This window comes from Trachypithecus francoisi, unplaced genomic scaffold (assembly GCF_009764315.1).
Source record: "Trachypithecus francoisi isolate TF-2019V2 unplaced genomic scaffold, Tfra_2.0 Lachesis_group0, whole genome shotgun sequence".
NCBI classification, from domain to species: Eukaryota; Metazoa; Chordata; class Mammalia; order Primates; family Cercopithecidae; genus Trachypithecus; species Trachypithecus francoisi.
The window spans coordinates 31,637,091-31,659,406 of NW_022681453.1; the positions used below are offsets into that span (position 1 = coordinate 31,637,091).

The following is a 22,316-nucleotide window of genomic DNA, read 5'->3' on the forward strand; positions in this document are numbered from 1 at the left end:
ACTATCTGCTAGCTGGGCAACCTTGGGCAGGCCACTTTCCTTCCATGGGCCTCAATTTCCTCATCTCTAAAATGGGAATAATAGTATTACTAACTTGTGGGGGTTTGTAAATATTTAATGAAGTAATGGTTTGTAAAGCCCTTAGCACAGTTTTCAGCTCATAGAAATAACTCAGTTGTTCGATTGTTGTTGTTTTTATTATAATCAGCAAGATTAGCCCACTAAGAGGAAACAACATGAACCACCTTTCACTAAGTTTCAAGAAAAGAGTGTAACTTTGGAGGAGTGACCCAGTTATAAGTTTGGCGGGGAAGTTCATTTGGGGGTCACATCTCAGGCAAAAGATCTCAGTAGAAATAAAATGAGTTTGAAAGGTACCTAAATTTCATTCCCTGTTTAGCCTTTCATGAGATGTTTTACCTTGGCCAGTTCATCCTTGCTAAATCTGTTTTCCACTGGCACATGGTCCCACATTCAAGATTAATTTGTTTCCATCTCTTCTCTCTAGGCAGTTTCCTCCATCCTGGTCCTCTGCCCTGGCATCCACAGGCCAAGATGGATCCCCTGCCCTTGGCCCTGTGCCCATGGCCCCTGTGCTCTGCTCTGCATCACTGTCCAGACCACATTGCAAGTTTTGCTTCCCCTTCTGCTTCCCCTGGGGGAAGTGGCAATGCTTATCCTGTTTCTCTTGTGTACTCCAGCACCTAAGCACTGCCTGCCCACAGGAAGGATGCTCTATAAAGGCTGGAAGGAATGAAAGAGTCAACAAATAGTTGTTTTTTTATTTTTAGGTATTTATCATTATTATTATTATTTTGCTGTTCGGAAGTCATCAGAACTCACACAGATGTCCCATGTAAAGTGTGGGTGTCTTCCTCCTACCTGGAAACCCCTTCTTCAGGTGGACAGCCGTCTTGCTGACCGTTCCAAGCCCGCTTTCCCAAACCAACAGGCTTAAAGTTTCCCCAGAGCCAGAGGTCACCGGGGGCACGGCTAAGCCTGCACCAATGCCTGTGGGCCCTGCCTCGCCCACCTCCTCGCCCTCCCCTCTGGAGCGCGGCTGGCCAATGACAGCCTTCTCCTGGCTGCATGGGTTTCCCCCTCCCCTGTTGTCTCTACCCTGCCCCAGCTCTTCCCTGCCCACCCCTCGCTGACTCGCCTCGCCTCGCCTCCCCGACGCTCTGGGTTCCCGGAGCGCAGAGCCCAGCGTTAGCGAGTGGGCTCCCCGAGGCCCCCTGCCCTCGCCGGGCTGCTCCAAGGTGTCGCTCCTCTGGCTGCTCCCGAAGGGGCTTCTGGCCCTGAGGACGGTGGTGCCAAGCGAACTTCCTTTTTAAAAAGAACTGGTGGGTGAGAAGAGCGAGCGAGGGCGAGCTATGGACCCTGTGAGTCAGGTGAGACAGAACTGGGCAGGGCGGCTGGCTGGGAGCGGGGCGAGGGGGGAGGGGGGTGCCGCGGCTTGGGAGAGGCACCCCCAGCCCCTTCCTCACGCTTTGCTTTCTCTCTCTCGCCTCGTTCCCCCAAAGCTGGCCTCTGCGGGCACCTTCCGGGTGCTGAAGGAGCCCCTTGCCTTCCTGCGAGCCCTGGAATTGGTGAGTAGCAGTGTGTGTGTACAGGGAGGGGCGCCAGGCAGCGAGCCATCGGGTGAGGAGAGGTCGAATGGGGTGCTCCCTGCTCGGTTCTGCTCCAAGCCGGAGATTCAACCCTCAAGCCGGAGATTTCTATCCTGCCCCCTCCTAAGGTGCCGTTCCAAGGTGGTAGGGACAAGATTGAGGCGCTCTGCTTGGAGGCGGGTGTGTGGACGCATTTTTGCAGGCGCTTAGACAAGTGTCGTCTCACCTCACCGCTTGCAGACGAGCAGGGACTGTGGAAAGAAACCTCCCCCTTGGGAGATGGGGGAGGGGGACGCTTGGAGGAGCTGCCGCTGGGCTCTGGCCCCTCACCTGGACCTTCGCGGGGATGAGGGGATGGGTGGAGGACCCATAGCTGAGCGGAGGAACCGGGAAGACTTGGCCAAGCTCAGAAAGTTGCTCAGAACTGGGACAGCTCCTAGGCGGGACTGGGATGCTGGAAGCGCGTGTTCAACTGCTCCGTGGGAGCTCCAGGGAGGGAAAGATGCTGCGAAGCTATTACAGACTGTTATAGACGGCGGCGGGTAGAGAGCAGAACTCCTTTCTTCCCTACTATAGTTTCTTTTCTCTGGCCACTCCTCTAGGGCTTTTCTGATTACACCCAGAAGAGCCCACCAGCCTGTTTGCCATGGCTTTCTTCAGCGACTGGGCTTCAGGAAGTTGTATTCCACTTCTGTAAAACCACTCTGACGCTCCTACTGCAATTTGTGTATGGGCAGAGGAGTGAGGCACAGCAACGGTTACCCACAGGGCCACAGAGCCATGTCAGTGTTGTTGGCTGGATGATGGTTATTCAGAGTGAAATCTGCAGGTCACACGTTTCGTCTTGCTAGGAGCTCCAAAAGGCAAGCAAACCTATCTGAATAGAAAGTTCAAAGCCTGTCATGTAGCATTAATCACAGGCCCTAACACTGACTAGCTGGGAAATTATGTAAGAGCCTGTTCTCTGTTCCCAGATCTTAGCTCTAAGGGCTTGTATCTGGCAGTGACTACATAACTGTGATGATTGTTTACACGGATGATCTACAAGATAATTACATTTACCTTGTTGGTAAACTTGAATGAAAATGCATGCGTATATCAATTTTACATACACCAAGACAGCTTTTGGAAGGCTTGAATTAGTGGTTCAGAGCTGGCTATTCTCAAACTGTTTTCCTTACAGTCAAGTTAGATAAGCAAGCAATCATCATAGTTCTGGAAACTTTCAGTTTGCTTTCTCAGAATTCTGCCCACATTCATTCATTCAGCCATTCAATAAATATTTCCTGTGAAGTAGTGGCTTTTAGGGAAGAAAATAATAGCTTCATTGTCAAGTTATTATCTCTCAAAACCCAGTTCAAAGACCTGACATCATTTTCTGACACAATCTTTTATTGTCTCACACTCTCATACTAGTTCGTGTTCACTCCAATACTGTGGCAACATGATTTTGTGCCATTGCTCCTCACACAGTCTCTACTGGTATATAAAAAGGTGTCTGTTACCTGGATGAACTTGTTCAAATTACACATTTCTGGACACCAAATCAAAATATTGGGAAGATGGGTGCCCATGAATCTGCATTTTAAATAAGCTCCCTGTATAACTCTTATCCACATTATAATTGGCGAACCACCACTCTAAGCTATACCAGATCCCTCCAAAACTCAAAAGCCCCTTTTACCTCAGTGCCCTGGCTATTTCTAGTCACACTGTATGGAATGTCCTCACCTTTCAAGCCTAAAAAAAAGTTTGTCTTTTACCTCAACTAAATGTTACCTCCTCAATGAAGCCTTTTCTCGTATTTATTCCTTCTTTCCTCTATCCCAAACTGAATGATTCACCTCATTCTTTGAACTTCCACTAGATTTTTATTCATTCATAAGAATTTATCACACTGCAAAATACTGTTTTATAGTTCCCCCCTCTTTGGGGGAGGTGTGTGTGTGCAGGAGATGTGTATGAGAGAGAAAGAGTGAAGTAGAATAAAGGTTACTAAGTTACTACATTTAAATTATTTGCAGTCCTTCCCCTCTATCTTCTAGGATTCTAAGGCTCCAAAGAGGAAGGGCTTTTTGCTTGTACCTCAATAATTAGACTCTCATTTGTGGAAGAGAACATGAATAATGGACAAAGCAAATTTTAAAAGTCAGATAAGTTAGTTGGTTGATCTACGTTTTAAAAGAGCTGAGCCAGAGACATGAGGAGAGAGAGTACTAGTTGCTGAAAAAGCTAGTAGTGAACAGAGGGAAAGAACATACATTCTGTGTGCACATAATGGCTTGAGGAGTCACTCTGAGGTATCTTTTTCTGTGGGAGATATTGACAATGAGAGGAAATGTGATTTCTTATAGATGGCAGAACATTTCTTCTGTTTGTCTCTGTTTCCCTCACTGGTTCCTTTCATAGTGCTTGGTTAAACAGCAAGTAATCAGCAAAAATTGTAAACCGGTAATGATGGAGCACTTAAAATATCCCAGTTTATCCTGTTTCTGTGAAAGTTGTACAAAGCAATAGAGAGCAGCTTTAAACTTGACAGTGTATTTAAGCTGCAATTTCCCCATGCTGTAGAAATAAACATGCATGTAAAGATATATGTGTCTTAGTTTTGGGGGTTGCTATAACAAAACACCATAAACTGGATAGCTTATACATGCTGTAGAAATTAACATGCATGTAAAGATATATGTGTCTTAGTTTTGGGGGTTGCTGTAACAAAACACCATAAACTGGATAGCTTATACACAGCAGAAATTTATTTCTTGTAGTTCTGAAAACTGGAAAGTCTTAAGATCAAGGTGCCATCAGATTCATTGTTTAGTGAGGGCCTACTTTATGGTTCACAGATGGAGCCTTCTTGCTATATCTTCTCATAGCAGAAGGGAAGAACTCTGATCTCATCCGTCCCTTATAAGAACACTAATCTCATTCACAAGGGCTCCACATTTATGAGCTAATCATCTCCCAAAGGCCCCACCTCCTAAGACCATCACTTTGGGAACTATATTTCAACATGTGAACTTGGGGGAAGGCGTAAACATTCAGATAATAGCAATATTCTCAAGAATATTTATTGTAACATAACATAACATAATATAACATAAATACACTACATCATCTGTAGTGAAAAGAACTGGAAATAACTAGTAAGTCCATTATAAGAAAATAATTAAAGTACAATTCATCATGTTATGAAATATTATATTGCCATTAAAAAGAATGAATTAGCCAGGCGTGGTGGCTCATGCCTATAATCTCAACTCTTTGGGAGGCTGAGATGGGAGGATTGCTTGAGCCCAGGAGTTCAAGACCAGCTTAGTCAACATAGGGAAACTGTGCAATTCTGGAACATATTAATTAAAATATGCCTTAACATATATTGCATTTCTAATTCTACTATTTAGTGCAACAGAAGACATTTCTTTTGACAGGAATATCAGCTTAGTTAGCAGATATTTGATTCTTCAGTGTTTAATTTTTTTTATTAGTTGAAGTGACTTTTAGTTTTGTTAAAATTATAACCAAACTATTTTCACATCATCCTGTAAGTTAAGTGATATCAAACATAAAAGACATGTTCTCATGTTTCTTTTTCTGACTAAATGTCTGATGCATATCTTTTTTCTATAAGTGATCATTGCTTTTAAAATCAGAAGACTATATTATTCTAATGAACGTACTGGATCTAAATGGGTATGAGATTCCATATCAAAAAGATATGCTATGTGTTATTTGACGGAAACTGAAAACAAATTCTGTAAAACTGTTAGTATCAAAAAGAATAGGAATACATTTTTCTTGTCCACATTATGATCAAATAAATATAATGTGAGATTGTAAAAAAGGAAAAGAAATTTAAAACATTAGGCACTGTGGTGCATGCCTATAGTCCCAGCTACTTTTGAAACTGAGGTGGGAGGATCCCTTGAGCCCATGAGGTCAAGGCTACAGTGAACTGTGGTCCCTTCACTGCACTTCATCTTGGACGACAAAGTGAGACATTGTCTCAAAAAAAAAAAAAAGAATTTAATTAATATGCATTGACCTGCAGGTAAATATATCACTGCATTTGATAAAATTCTTAAGTGAGAAAATATAAGTTTTATTATTTGTATTTGATAAAATTGCTAAATGGAAAAACCAGTATCTATCCTTTTAATAAACATGTAGATAATTTATTCAATCATATTTCAAATAATATATAGAGTCCCATATTTGCACAAATAAAAAATACAGTTTTGTATGTGAGTGTGCATTTTTGTAATTTGTATGAACACAGAGGAAAGTGTAGATATAAAGCACTGAACTGTTAAAACTGATTTTTTCAGAGGGGTGTAATTTGAGATACAGTAGGTAGAGAATGGGAGAGGCTGATGGTAAACTGTGGTATGCAGGAAGAATTGTGGGCATATCACCTGTCTACAGTTGTGCACACACACAAGAAATTCTTTAAAATTGCTCATATTTTACATTATTTTCTATGGATTATGTACATGAACGGGTATTACCTTTGAAGTCATCTTCTACTTTTGGATTTTATAGCCTGGGGAAAAAATCCACTTTGTGTACGTGTTCTTTCCTTAGGAAGGGTTCACGGATACAGTAGATTTAAACTCTTAATAACATATAAAAGTCAAACCTTGAGGGGAAAGCTTTAGCCACTTTCAAAGACTTGCAGGCAAAACTCCCATATCCTTAATCTCTACTTAAATGAGGTCAGGGTACTTTTCACTATCTTTTAGGTCAAAACGGAAAAGTTGGGACATAGCCCTGACTCTGGTGGTCTTTTTCATTTATTCCCTGATGATAAAATAGCTCCAGAAAATCTCTTAAGCCATCATTTGGAAATGGCAAAATATGCACTAAACTTACCCATTTTCAGACCACTCTGAAAAACTAAGTTGGTATAGTCCTGTCTTCCACAGATAATTCTTTTTTTTTTTTTTTTTTGAGATGGAGCCTCACTCTGTCACCCAGGCAAGTGTGCAGTGATAAAACAGGTCCAACAAACTTCTTAAACTATCATTTGGAAATGGCAAAATATATATATTAAACTTACCCCATTTTCAGACTACTCTAAAAAACTAAGCTGGTATAGTCTTTCCACAGATAATTCTTTTTTTTTTTTTTTGAGATGGAGTCTCGCTCTGTCGCCCCGGCTGGAGTGCAGTGGTGTGATCTCGGCTCACTGCAAGCTCTGCCTCCCAGGTTCACGCCATTCTCCTGCCTCAGCCTCCCAAGTAGCTGGGACTACAGGCGCCCGCCACCACGTCTGGCTAATTTCCTGTATTTTTAGTAGAGACAGGGTTTCACAGTGTTAGCCAGGATGGTCTCGATCTCCTGACCTCGTGATCCGCCCACCTTGGCCTCCCAAAGTGCTGGGATTACAGGCGTGAGCCACCGCGCCGGGCCCACAGGTAATTCTTATTTTGCTACTTTAGTATTTTGCCAGTTGACCTTTGGTCTCCTTTTTCCCTTTCCTTTTAAAAAATTATGTTAGTACATTCTTTCTTTACTATATACAGTGCACTGAATTTGTACCTGTGGATTTATGTAAAATGAAAAGTGGAGGAATCCACACATCCATATTGTTTAGGACCACATTGATGCAGACTTAAGGTCATCAAAAGGACTGAAACTCCTCAAAACAATATTTGTGTGGCTTGCATAGTTCTCCAACACAATGCTGCAGCCCTAGATTCTGTGCCTATGGAATAAACTGCTGACTCAATTTGCCTAATTCTTCTAATCGTTATTTTTGACATTTATCCCTAATTTTGCAATACCATTTCTGTTGTAACCCTGGATTTCACATCACCATTCGCCCTTTCCAGTCTACCACCCTGCCTAACCAAGGAGGCCAGTGAATCCAAGGGTGCAGCATGTCTGGTATGTGTGAAGTACAGGTCTACTTGATTTAAATGGAGACACTAGCTTTTATATAGTCATCATTCCTGAATTTAATTCTAAACCATGTTTTTCAAGTAAGTATCATACTGCTTTCTTAATATTAATAACATTTATAATTTATGCTGTTGATAACAACAAAGTGAAATGTGTCATCATAACATATAATAAATACAATTTTATAATAGCCACCATTTTAAACTCCGAATGAGAGAAGTAATAATAGCTACCTTTGTCATGCAGGCATCATATGGGGGACTATATTACTGTGTTTTTCTTACATCATTGTGTTGAAGCTGTGTAACTTTAACATTCCCGTTTCACCAGGAGGCTCAAAGATGTTAACCAACTCATCAGGGACAAAAATTGTAGGAAATGGCAAAGCCAAGATTTGAGCATCCTCACTCCCAACTTCATTCTCTTAAATGCTACATTCTTCTGCTTCTTCCATTGTGGCAAGCACTTGCCATATCTTACCCCGATCCTCAAAGAAGCTTTAAAAAACAGATGTTATCCTATTTTACAGTGTTTATCTCAGTCATCAACTTATATATTTGACGTCTTTTCTGAAAATGCCAAGGAACATTTGTATTTAGAGATGAATTCAACAGACATCAATTGTCTTTTATATTTGGCTTTATTTTCTGTTAGTTATTAATCACCAAGGTAGAGTAGATTCCAATTAAAAACCAGTACTTTTCATTTTAAATATGTAGAAAAAGACTTCGATTATAAAGCCAATAATTTAATCTCATTTTTATCTTCTTTTCCTCTTTTGTTAAAAAAAAAATGTGTGCATAAGTCAGAGAACTCACTTTCTTCTTATGTATAAGCAAGACAGGGAATTCTTACATAAAATTTATTTAAATTGTGAGCAGCAATCTACCATTGACGGTTTGATGTAATTTAAAGCTATATTAATGTGGGCTTAATTAGAACCTTCTAGCCTCTCAATAGGTGACAAAAATCATGTGCAATTGGAGTACGAATCAATAAGTGCACAACAAACAAGCAGCTCCCCAGTGTGCTGATGGATTCATCTCTTAATGCTTTCCTGAGTGTATTAAGACAATTGGTATTTGGCCTCACAAGTACAGAAAAAAAGAGAAAAGGGTTAGGAATGCTTCTGGTGGATTTGAATTCAGATTTTATTTTTTACTAGCTTCGTTACCTTGGGCAAGTTAAATATACTAGGCTTCATTTTCCTCATCTATAAGACAGGGCTAATAATAGTTCCTACTTCAAAGTGTTGCTATCATGATTAAATGATCTATCCAAGTAAGGTGCCTTGCATAGTACCTACACTGTGATAAGTGCTCAATAAATGATTATGAAGGTGATGATGATAACGATGCCAGCGGTTATGACGGTGATGAAAAGGGAGAAAGTAGAAATTCATCAAAAGATAATTTAGGACATTACAGATAACCTTTTGCAAGTCAAAGTCTTGGCAAAACTCTGAGGTAGAAATTTGAATTCGAACTTGCTCATATCTCTTTTTAGCCCCTCTATCTCTATCCTCCACTGTGGAGGGCCCTCATACTGGCAAGACTATTTTTACCATAGCATGAATGTCTCTTCAGGCACTTGCTCCTTGGAATATTCACATTTCAAAGAAAATTCCAGCGAGGCCAGTGTTGAACCTAAAGGAGAAGGTCTAATGGAAGAATTGCAAGCACTTGGCCTTCAGGGGTTTGTCCTTGAGGTGTGGAGAGATACTTTTCCTGGTCTTTCTCAAAAAACAATCCATAGACAATTTCCTACATTTGAAAGAGACACAGTGGACCCAACTGAATTCTCCAGGATGTGGCTAAGGGTCCTTATAGGGTCAGATAAAGGCACTTACTAACCACATTGTAATGCCCAGGTGCTCCAGGCCCTTGGGAGTTCCCCCATAGAAACATGGAGAAAACCCTAGAGTTATGCTGAAGTAGAAACACGATCCTTAGTTCTCTGTTCCCCAGAGGACCCACATCTCTCACTGACTGAGGTATGGGGACAGAAGAAAAACAGTCATGTGCTAGTAGAAGAAAAGGAGAAAATCTCTAAGGAGTATGTGCATAGAACCATGGTCTTCCTTTGAGTCTTCATCTTCTGTGGGGATGTATTTGACTTTTGTTGTATTTGTTATTATTCCTGTTCAATGTATTAGCTTAGGCTCCTTTAAAGACCTCAGTTTCCTAATCTGAAAACTGGGGACAATATCTCCTGCCTATAGTGTTGAAAATTTTAAGTGAGACCAAGCATGAAAAAGTGTTTAGCAAACTATTAAGTATCCTTCTAAAGTAAATGATAATTGTGACCATGATGATGGTGATGATAAAGAAATACCTTGTTCCAACCTAAATGACTCTGGGCAGCACAATATAGTTACTGGATAGAGCACAGGGTGAGATGTGAGGTGTAAGAACATGATCTCTGTTCCCTGAGGTACTAAGTCCTTCCAACCACTTACCACCCTCTATCTTCCATGCCAGTCTCTTTGGTCTCTTTGAAGCCTACAAAAAAGAATTATGCTGCCAGTTGAATGTAGTGAATCATCCAAACTTTACTGGGGAAAGTTCCTTAGGATAGGGGAATGTGGTCCATCCTCACCCTTGTAACTCTCATACCAAGAGACAATTTCTTGCTCTGTACACATTTCACATTTCTTGATGTTTTGGGGGCCTGATGATGGTTTCTAGCTGTTCTCACGAACTTTTGTGCATGCCACTTCCACTGCCCAGAATGCTCATTCTCCTTTTTGCTCAATGCTTTTTAGTTGATGAATTCCTCTTCTCCCTTCAGTGTCAGTGTAGATATCACTGTCTAGGGAGGTCTTACTAGTTAAGGTCAGCCTTCTGATGGCTCCCAGACCACACTTTTTAATGACTTCTCATTCTAGCTACTCAACCAGAGTAAATGCAATGTGAGAGCAGGGATCTTGTTTGTCCTGCTCATCAGCGCATTTTATGTTTCTAACACAGTGCTTAACACACAGTAAGACCAACTTCAGGGACATTTGCAAACTCCACCAAAACATCTAGGCAGCAGGTGCTTAGTAAGTATTGGTTAAGAAAATGAGAGAAGGAGGAGGGAAGGAAGGGAACAAAGAATAAGTAAATGAATTATTGGTAACACATTGGATGAGATGTAAATTCCCCTTAATCATCTTCATTATGAAGTGGAATTGTGAAGCTTTCCCTGGAAACAATTGTTTAGCTTGGTTATGGAGGAGAGTAAGTCCCATAGGCACCACTGTCAAGGAAACAGGGCTATTATAGGGATACCCACTGCATAATAATGGTAGAGAACTGTTACAGAAATAAAAGTTCAAGGACTGAAACAGGCTCAGGTCTCATATTTTGGGTTCAAGTCAATGAGCAGCAAGAATGCCTTAGCAAAGGTGCCACTATTATTATGTCTTTGTCACTGTCCTGCCTGCCCTCTCTCTGTGTTCCCTTTCTATTTCTCATTTATTCTCTTCATTATTCTCAGCTAATGTCCTAACAGAAAGAATATGATTGGTTCAACTAACAAAAAAATTGTTTTAGGTTGTACACAACTGTCAATCCCAGGCAATATCACAAGTCAGTAGCCAGTCTACAAATTGGCTGCCATAGGTCAAATGCCCACTGCTATCCTGTCACTTGTGGCCTGAATTAAAAGGGTCATGATATTCAAAACACTGCCCTTTTGCCTGTTCTTTCAGCTGAAGCAGTGATCATGACGATCCTTTAAGTCATAACAGGACAGATCCAGTGAGAAGTGTACATGTCTGGTTTAAAAGTAAATGATTTTTAAACCAGTACTTATTTTATTGAAGTAGCACTGGTAATTTTCTCAAGATGTTATACCTTTGAGATTTTGGCATCAGTATTCTTGGAATGCTCTCTGATTAGGGGATAGCTGAGTGGATCCACACTGATAATATTATCCAAAGAGGTATACCTTTGGCTCTTCAGCACATGGGCCTCCGCTAGCTTGTGCGATCTTGTTCATTTGTTGAAAATCTCTTTTTAAAAAAATGATTAGGTTTTGCCTAAGACGATTTGTGAATAAAAATGTAAATCCTCAAACCCACATGTACTTCATTTTTATTCACATATTTGTTGGTAAATTCAGCTCTGGCCCTTGATGTTAGAAGACTACATTAATTATTACATTCATTTCTTATGTGTATGTGTTTACTAATGTAGCAGAAAACTACTCCCGGAAGAGTCACTGGATTGCCTTGTGTGGTAGGTGCTGTTTCTTTGAGGTGGGGGGAAGGAGGAATTTGTTGATGAGCAAATACCACTGGAAAAATGTAGAAGGCAGTGTGGAGGTTGAAGAAGTATGAATTTTGGGGTCAGTTTGATGCCGAAATTTTTGCTCTTCTTTTCAGCCATGGAACACGGAGCAGATTGCATAATTATGCTCACCCTCAGGGTCCACAACTATCAAATGAGGACCATAACAGTCATGTCTTTTTGGTGTTATGATGGTTAAGTAAGACAATATTAGTAAAACCTCCAGCAGTATCTGGTCTATACCAAGATTCTTTAACTGTAACTGAGGAAGAGGTTGTTGAAGTTGATGATGTATCTACAAACACAATTAAGCATTCCTAAACTTTCTAGCACTGGAATAAACATAAAGAGTTTCACTATATCATTGTTACAATGTTTTTTGTTCTCATTATTTCTCCATTGGAAGAACGTTGATTGTGAGATGTCTTAGTCTGCTTTCTGTTGCTATAGAGGAATACATGAGGCTGAATAATTTACAAAGAAACTGGGTTTATTTGGTTCATGGCTCTGCAGACTGTACAAGAAAGCTGGTGTCACTATCCACTTCTGGTGAAGGCCTCTGGTGAAGGCCTCAGGCTGCCTCCACTCATGGCAGAAGGTAGAAAGGAGCTGGTGTGTGCAGAGATCACATGGTGAGAAAGGAAGCAAAAGGTGGGGAGAAGGTGCCCATTTCTTTTTAATAGCCAGCTCTCACAGGAACTAATAGAGAATTCACTCACACACCCTTCCCCTAGGGAGGGCATTAATCTATTCTGGAGGGTTCTGCCCCCATGACTCAAATACCTCCTATTGGGCCCCACCTCAAAAATTGGGGAACAAATTTCAACTTGAGATTTGGAGGAGACAAATATCCAAACTATAGCATAAGATGATCATAAAGTAAACACAATAATGTTTAAAATAATATGTAGAGACAAGTGTTTTATTAACTGCTATGCACATGTTTTTCATATATCATGTTACTTTACAAAAGACTAATAAAAAACTCTTTTTTGCATATGAGAAAATTAAGACCTGGAGAGATCCCACTACTTGCCTAAAGTCATACAGCTAGTATGTAAGAGAGCCAGGATTTGAACACAGGCAATTGGATGCCAGACTCCATGCTCTTAACCATTTTTCTGCATTATCTTCCATTAATAGTAATCACTCATTACTCCCAGGTCTTGGAGCTAAATGATTTCCCACTGAAAACAGCAGGGACGATATACATAATTTCTTTTTAAAGTCATGTCTTCTGATTCTTAACTCAGTTCCCTTTATGCTATCTCATGCTACCAACAGACAAAGCAAAGCTTAAATGCCCTCATGACTAAGGACATTCATACCTTCTCAGTGATCTTTTTATTTCTCAAAAACATTCCCACTCCTTGAGGAAATTTTACTGACCTTGTGTATTTTCTTTTTTTTTTTTTTAACAGTCTTTATTCACTGATCCATTGTAGGAAAAACTCAAATTCAGAAATATGTTGTTGAAACATGCAGATATAAAGAAAAGTATCTGTAGAATTCAGGAAGGATATGGATATTTAGTAAGATTATGAACACTTAAATTCCTTTTGGATGTCTGGTAAATTATTCAAGTCAGGCAGCTTCCATCATGGATGATGGAAAAGTAAATGAACTTTGTCCATTGTGTGTGTGTGTGTGAGTCGTCATTCTTTGGATCTGTTATTTGGAAGCATTTGTGTGCTTTAACAGGAAGTTCTCACACATCCATCTGGTCTACTCTGAGATTTTCTGGCTGGCCTTTTATGCACTGGCTTCACCTTACACCTGATGGACAGTTGGCACACTTTTCAGGATCTTTCCAGTTGAGACTTGAAAAGATAGGAGAGTTAGATAGGCAGGGAGATATTAGAAAATTACTGAGCACAAACCCATGATCTGAGTGAAGAATAGAGATCCTGAGAGACATTTCAGTGGGAAAAGGGGGTAGCTGGATGAATAGAGATTATGATTGTGATTCAGAACGCGCTGGATTTGAAGCCATGCAAGCTAAGTCTCATCCACAAACTTTGTGTATGTCCATGGTCAGGTCAACATCATTGAACCTCAAGTTTCTCAGGGATTTTACCTACATCAAAGGTGTTTTTAATCATACAAATAAATTAATGGCTGAGAAACCTTGGGTAAATGTCTTTATCTTTCTGCCTCTCAATTTCTTGAACTATACAATGGGAATAAACAACTGTAACACAGAGTTGTGAAATCAGATGAGCTTACGTGTTTGAAAGTTCCCCTCCACTTTATCGGAGACGGCTCAATACAGGTTGACTGTCCTCAAACCCAGAAAATTAAAGCTCAGATATCTGGGAAATCTTTCCCATATGAGAAATATCTGATGGGCTACCTTTAATGTCCATCTACAGCTGGAGGTTTGTGAGGATAGGGGAGAGGTATGTTTTCTGTGTCATAATCATCAACTAGAGTTAAGGTAAGAACTTTTGTTGTCAGATTCACAGATTCTATGTATGAAGCAGTTCAAAGCATGATTATTATGTGATCACCATTCACCCAGGAGATGAATTTGAAATTTATTTTTAAAGACATGTGCTTCATTGGTGAAAAAAAAAAAGAATGTGTGTGAAACTGATAGTGGCATTACACTCCAGCTATTCTGCAGGAAAAGGCTATGTTTACCAGCAACCGTAGGTCAATTTAAAGTGTAAGCATTGTAGTTCCCCCCACCCCCCGCCCCGTGCATATACAAACACATGCTGCTTAATGACAGGAATAGGTTAAGAGAAAAATGTGTCATTAGGTGATTTCATCATCGTGCATACATCATAGAGTGCACTTACACAAACCTAAGTGGGATAGCCTACTACACACCTACGCTACATATACAGCCTATTGCTCCTAGGCTAAAAACCTGTACAGCATGTGACCGTACTGAATACTGTAGGCAGTTGTAACACAATGGTATTCATGTATCTAAACATCTAAATATAGAAAGAGTACAGTAAAAATTTAGTATTATAATCTTATGGGACCATCATCATATATGTAGTTGGTCATTGACTAAAACATCATTATGCAGAGCATGATTTTAAATTGCTAGTGCTTTAAAAATTTTTAATTGACACATAATAATTGTACATACTTTGGGGATATAATGTGATATTTCAACACATGTATACAGTGTGTAATGCGCAGATCATGGTAATTAGCATATCCATCACCTCAAACATTTGTCATTTTTTTGTGTTGGGAACATTCAAAATCTGTTCTAGCTATTTGAAAATACACAATAAATTGTCATTTACTACAGTCATCCTATAGTGCTAGCTTTAAAAAAATGCCTGGTTTTATTCACTATATTCTCATTTAGTAATAGAAAAATACTTGGGTTTGACTGTCAGCTGCATTAGTTACAAGCTATGTGACCTTGGACACATTACTTAAACTCTTTGGGCCTTTCATATTTATAAGCATAGAAGTAATGATAACCAGCAGGCATAATTATTGTGTTCATTAAATAACATTTGCAAAGATTAGTGGCACATAGGAAACATTTAAGACAAGCTATTTTCCTTCTTTTCCTCCAAATATTCTTTGACTGCAAAAGTTTGGAAAGAAAGCATTGGAAAATTCACAAGAGTCTTCTGCTTCTCTAGATGTTATCTCTTAAACGTGCACACACACACACCCACATGCACATGCACACATATATTCTTTGTACTGAAGGTCATAAAGAGCAGTTCTGGCTAACTGGAATGAATTTGAGTGGGACAGTAAAATTAGTAGCCTCAGGCTGCCTGTAGGCTTTGGCAAGGGGATCATGAATCTGTGAAGCTGTTTTCTGAAGGGAATAACATAATTGTTTATTTTAGAGAAAAAAGAAAGTCCCCTAATAGTAGAAATTCACTATAATGGCTATACATTAATGAGTTGCTACATGCCAGGCTGTACCATGTTTGTGCTACCTGCATTATATACTTTCATTCAGATCTTGTAATGACCTTATAAGGTCACTTGAATCAAGTCACACAGGTGGTAAGTGACCAAGGCAGGGTTTCAAACCATATCTGTCTGACTTCTTGACTCTCCCATATCTGCTTTGCTGCCAAATATAATAAGAATGTTTGTCTTTGGGGTGGAGAGTTTTTTCGGACATGCTATGTAGAACCATTTTATGCATAAGCGAAATGTTTATTACCAATCACAAAATAAGCAAAAATTAGTAAATTAAAATTACCCAGTGTTCCTCCACTAAGAGATAACCTTAATATTTTGAAATTTACTTTTAGATATCTTTTATCTTCATGGACGTTTTTGTCTACAAAAATGATGTGTTAGTTTGCTAGAGCAAACCACGTAATGTATTAATTTGCTACAGACTTAAAAATTAAGTAGCTTAAACAACACAAATGTATTATCTCACTGTTCTGGAGGCTAGAAGTCTGAGATTAAAGTGCCAGCAAGATTGGTTCCTTTTGAGGGTCCTGAGGGAGAATTTGTTTCATGCCTCTGTAGCTTCTGGAGGTTTGCTGGCAATATTTGGTGTTCCTTGGCTTATAGAAGTATTATCCTGATCTCTGCGCGCGTGCGCCTAAAGTTTCCCTTTTTCTATGACACCAGTCATATTGAACTAGGGGCCCACTCCACTCTGGTGTGACCTCATCTTAACTAATCATATCTGCAATGGTCCTCTTTCACAGTAAGACCACCAGTGAGGACTTCAACGTATGAATCTTGGGAGTACCCAATTCAGCCCATAACAAATGGGTTCCTAGAAGAAACACTATTTTGTCACCTGCTTTATTCTCCTTAATATATTGTGAATTGTTTTACTATGCCACTAGATAAAATATTTTTTCCCATAATTTTAATGCCTGTATATGATTACACTGTATGCCTCTCCTGGAGGTTATTTAATTCCTAACTTAGGTAGTTTTCAAATGTATATTATATTGTTTTCAAAACCTGCAAGGAATTCCTCTTTAAAGATAAATAATTACTATGCCTCTATTGTTATTAACTTAAATGTAGAATTGCTGGCTCAGAAGGTTATACATTTTTAATGTATTTAGAAGAATTACCAAATTACCCTCCAATGAGGTGTTATCAGTTGGGTATCACCAGTTAAATGTTTACAATTTGATAGTTGAAGTGAAATCTTGATTGACTTTGTACTCTAATTTTGCAATGAGATTGTACATTTTTGGATAAAATTATTTATATTCTTATTTTCATTTGGAAATATTTTAACGAACAGAACGGATTCATAAAGCAATAGCCAAGGCTGCCAAACTCACAATGCTGTTCACGTGGACTTTTCCATAAGCTGTTGCGTTAACCTTTCCAGGTCATTGTACTACTCCACCATTTGGAAATTATTTAGATTGTTGTTCTCTGACTTGGGCAGAGAGGCAAATACTGAGACTTTCTTTCTCTGAATTCATTATATAAAAATAGATGTAATTTTTAGAATGTCAAAAGTAATTACTGTTGTTATAAATCTTTTATAAGCTAAACAATGTTATAAGTTTGCCATTTTTATATCTTATTTATATTATTTATTAAATTAATGTATCCTAAGAAATGTTATTATTTTACTTTAAATGATACTCATAAATATTAGTGCATATTCAGTCAGTAGTTTTCTGAAATTACACTTCATGTGTATATGTGGCTGAGACACATATATGCAAATTTATACCATGCCTACTTTGGAAATGGATTTGAGGCACTTGGAACTTTAATAATTCTTTTGATAGAAAGGCAGAATAGATAGAATATTTTCACACCATCTGCAGAATTTGAGGCATATCTGACTTTTAGACTGTAGAATACCATATTATAAAAGAAAATAAAATAAATCCAGAAGCTGCCTGATGTCAAGGGTATTTCTTCTCTTTCTTGGATCATATTCCTGACCACACTTGCAATTAACTGAGATAGCATTATGGATTCACTTAGCCTCTGCCTCACATATTGCTATTTTGGGCTATGCTGGCCTCCCTGTGAATGATAAAGCAGTCGTTAACATTCATTGTATATTTAATGAGCTCCAGGCCCTGTGCTAAGTATTTTCTACATGTTATGCCATTTATTTCTAACAACTCTATTAAAGTGTATGCATCATTATTTTCCCTCTTTTCAGGCAAGAAATCTGGGGCTTAGGAAAACAAGTAATGGTTAGGTGTATATGGTTTATAATAGCAGAGCTGAGATTTAATCCTGGGTCCGCTGAGCTTCAAAAAAAGACCCTCTGTGGTTAACCTAGCAGTAACACAGGAAGAAAAATTCTGAACTGCTCCCAGAGATTCAGTTCCTGTATCAAGAGCCAGTAGTTGGCAGGGCAAAATCAACCAAGGTGGTGGTTTCACAGAAACTGCTTATTACCTGTCTCTGCCAGATGGTGAATTCTGTCATGAGCAGGCAGAGAGAAATTTCTCTGAAGTTCAAAGCAAGTACTTTTAAAACATCTTTTTAAATAAATATACTTGATAAAACAACAAATGAAAGAATGATCTTGATTTGATCTGAATTGATCTTATTTTATTTGTATAAATCGAAACCACAGTTGCCTAGGCAAATGATGGGAAATACTTAGAGCCATGAGATTAGATGTTTCCCACAGTTTTTATCCATCAGTAATTTCTCTGCCTTCCTTAACCCTGCCCCCATCTACTTATGAAAGTGCAAAGCACCTTGAGCTTGTAAATCTTTTGTTTTATTGATTTGTTTTGGGAGAGATTCAGTTTCCTCTCCCAGGTTGGTTAGCCTGCCTTTGAATAATCTGGGTAGCATGCACAAGGCCATCTGGCCAGTAAATGTTGGGGCCAGAATGCAAACCAGGCCTGTTGGGAGCCAGGCAGGTAATGCAGGAGGAAACCTGCATGGGGCCATCATGTGAGGCAACACAAATGATAAGAAGTATGGCGTACAGCACAAGGGTTTTTGCCTATAGGAGTAGCTGCTTCCACCCTGGCCAGCTGTTGGTCAGCGGTAATATAAGCCCGGTGCATTCAGATATTTCCACTTTTCTTGAGAAAAAAGAAACAAGGATTTTAGTGCTAATAGTGTGAGGTTTTAATATTAGAAATGTTTTCTATTTTTCAAACATTGTGAGGCTCATCCTTTCCAGAGTAAACAAAATGTGGCTGAATTCTGAACGTGACCCGCTGTCTCCAGCTTGTTCCTTCTGCACCACAGCATCTTGCCTCCCCCAGGGACTGTGTTTGCATCTTCAAGGACCTGGCCCCGTTCTTACACAGGAGGTTCTCAGGAGCCTGATCTGGTGGACGAATGAGAAATTTGGTGTTTGGAAATTAATCTTAGCTTGGTTTTTGAGACGATGGAATTAGTGACTCCAAAGGTCTCCTTTGCCTGACTTCAGATAAACATCTAGGAAGCATAAAAACATTGGGAGTATATCTTAGGCCCAAACCTTAATGGAAATGGGGGCAGTGGCTCATATTAGCAACAAAAGGTAAGTTAGTAATACAGCTTCAGGTACCATATAACGTACTGAGAAGAACTGAGTTTCTCAGTCAACCAGTGGAATCTCAAATAATTAATTCTACTTTTTAAAAGTACAGTTTAGTTGTTTGTAATTTAAATAATAAATAAACAAATCCTAATGAGGAATGACTCTAAATATTTATCTATAAAGAGGGCTGTCTAATAGAACATTGTGCAATCATAGAAATATTCTGTATCCTCACTGTTCAAAACCATAGTCACTCACTACGTATGGCTATACTTTACTTAAAATGAGGCTAGTGTAACTAAGCAAGCTAGGGAACAAGCAAGCTACAGAATGAGTTTTTAACTTTATTTATTTTTAATAATAAAATTAAATAGCTAGTGGTTACCATATTGGACAGCAAAAGTATAGAGAATTGCCCCACTCATCTGGTTTTCAAGGGGAATGTGCTGAACTTAAGCAAATAATTTAGATTAGGGACTAGCTATTATGTGCTAGAAAATGTTCACTGTAAAGTAGCCCTGTTATTTAAAACATTCATTTTTACATTTACTGTTCAACATATCACACAACATTGGTGGCAGTGAGTTTTTCAAGGCAACTTCTAGAAATTTATAAGACCCTGTATTTTCCCAATTTTACCAGTTCTTTATGTTTTCATGCATTCTATGCATTTCCATATGTTTATGAATTTTATGCATTTATAGATCAATTGTAAACATCAAAATAGAAACATAAAACAAATGACCTTTTTTATTTATCTCTGATAGGAAGCAAAATGACAGTTGTCAAAATTTATGCTAATTTGTTAGCAGAAGTATATCCCATAACAATAGTTAGGTTTTAATGATGATATGCTTTTATTTGGGAAGCAGACTAAAAGTCACAAAGATTGTGCAATGTTATGTGATACAAAGAAATTAAATGGTTTCATCAAGGTTTAGCTATCAGAAAAGCACACTGAGACATTTATTTATTCTATAATTAGCAAGATAGTTTGGTAATACTTTAACAGTGACCTTTAAGTAGTACCTCCTAAAGCACTCAAAGGCTAGGATTTTTATGAATAATTTGACGGGCAGGGGGCTAGGGAATGGGTGCTGCTGATTGGCTGGAGATGCAATCATGGGGCGGATGGTCCTCATCTGCTGAATCTGTGTCTGGCTGGGGGCCACAGGACTGGTTGAGTCATGAGTCATGGATCCAGGTGGAGTCAGTTGGTTGCTAGAATGCAAAAGTCTGAAAAACATCTCAAAAGACCAATCTTAGGTTATGTTATCTATAGGAGCAATTTGGTAATGTTAGGAAAGTGACAGACCTTGCGATCTCTGACTGTATGACTCCCAGCCAGCAAGGAATTATAGGAAAGCAGGCTAGGAAACTATGGCTGGTTATCATTTAATGACACCTATATTTTAGGAGAATTCAGGCCCCTCCCATAATTCTGATCTTGTGGCCTATCATTAGTTTTAGGAAGGAGTTTGCTCTTTGTTTTAAAGTTAAACTGCAAACTAAATTCCTCCGTTTGTTAGTTTGGCCTACACTCAGGAATGAGCAACAGCAACTTGGAAGTTAGAAGCAAGATGGGGTCAGTTAGGTTAGATTTATCTCACTGTTATAATTCTTGCAAAGGGCAAAGGTGGTTTCATCTTCATCTCTCCTTCCAAAATGAAATTTTCTAGATTGCCAAGTGATCTAGTGATACATCACCTTACTTTGAATTTCCCTGAGAGCAAAACCTAAGTTAAAAGCATCTGTGAGTGTAATTTGTTAGGAAATGATCCCAGGGAATAGGAATGAATAACCAGAGAAATGTAATAAGGAAGGAGACATAACCAATACAAGAACCCAGGTGGAGTAGGTTGTTCCCTGTGGGCTGAAACTCACAGGGCCTCCTGAGCAGCCTTGGGCAATGGATCTCAGAATTCTCTGCCTTCGGGACAAAAGGGTACGCAGTAAGCTTTTCACTTCCATTCCCTATTGGTCAAGAGTGATCTGGTGGAAGTTAACACCTGTTTTAGTTTGGATTCCTCAAAAGCGGACTCTGAGATAAGGATTCAAGTACCTTATTTGGGAGGTAATCCCAGGAAACACTGATAAGGTAGTAGAGAAGTGAGACAGGGAATGGAAGTAAAGCAATAGTGAGTACTTGATCTAAAATGTTGGCAACTGGCTCTTAATCCTGTTGGGGACTCTGGGACCAGTGTAGAACATACTTTAGCTACAATTGTATCACCTGGCTACCCCTGTTTGCAAAAGAAGCAGGGAAATGTAATTTTTAGTTGGCATATTAAGACCTCCAACAAAACTTGTTAAGAAAGAGGTAGGGAATAAATCTTTGGGAAGGAACTCCCTCCCTATCTCTGACATACATAGACAACAGATATTCCTCAAATAGTTGCTGCATTCTCCACCTTGCTTTGTCTGAGCTTATATTAAAAAAACAGAAAAAAATCTATTTTGACCCTTCAATATGTCGGGGATTGCAAGAAGCAATCATCAGCTCAAAACGGCTTAGGAAAAGAAAGGATATATTGGAAAGAATTGGAGTTATCAAAAGGCAAGGAGTTAAGTTAGGCTTCATAAGGGTAGGGAGAGGGAGAGAAGATCTGGGAGCTGAAAAATTAGTGAGTTTTTTTAGCATCATTATTCCAGGCCCTTTTTATATCTGTTCTTTGCTACTCTTTGTGTCTCTGCTCAGTTTCTCTGACTCTTACTATGAAGGTCTTACACAATTTTGGGGTTTTTTTTTTTTTTGGTTTTGTTTCTTATTTTCTATTTTTGTTTTGTTTTGTTTTGTGTATTCAAGGAAGACAGTATCTCTCTCAAGCCTGATTCTAAGTTCACGGCTTGAGTGCCCAACGTTGTTTCTCTTGACTCAGATTCTCACGAGAGGGAAAATGGCTGCGTCAGCTTCACCTATGATGTGGTTCAGCTAGGAACCTACAGCCCGATACAGGGAGAGAGGCAGAAAAACATAGCTCATGGGAGTTAGCCAATGTTGTGGGGAAGGCAGGTTCTTCAAGAAGGGACAATAGGTAGAAAGAAAATGGTAGCTGTCTCATTGATATTTTTAACCCAATAGCATTG

General features: G+C 39.2%; 1 protein-coding gene across 1 annotated transcript in view; it reads left to right on the top strand.

The window, feature by feature from the left end:
* The first annotated feature begins 957 nt into the window (after positions 1-957).
* Positions 958-22,316, top strand: part of SYNPR (synaptoporin) — a 337,496-nt gene continuing 316,137 nt past the window's right edge. Inside the window, exons 1-2 of the mRNA XM_033210320.1 lie at positions 958-1,391; positions 1,524-1,589. Coding sequence (XP_033066211.1) covers positions 1,374-1,391; positions 1,524-1,589 — 84 coding nt within the window. The 5' untranslated portion in view covers positions 958-1,373. The remainder of the gene's footprint in view (positions 1,392-1,523; positions 1,590-22,316) is intronic.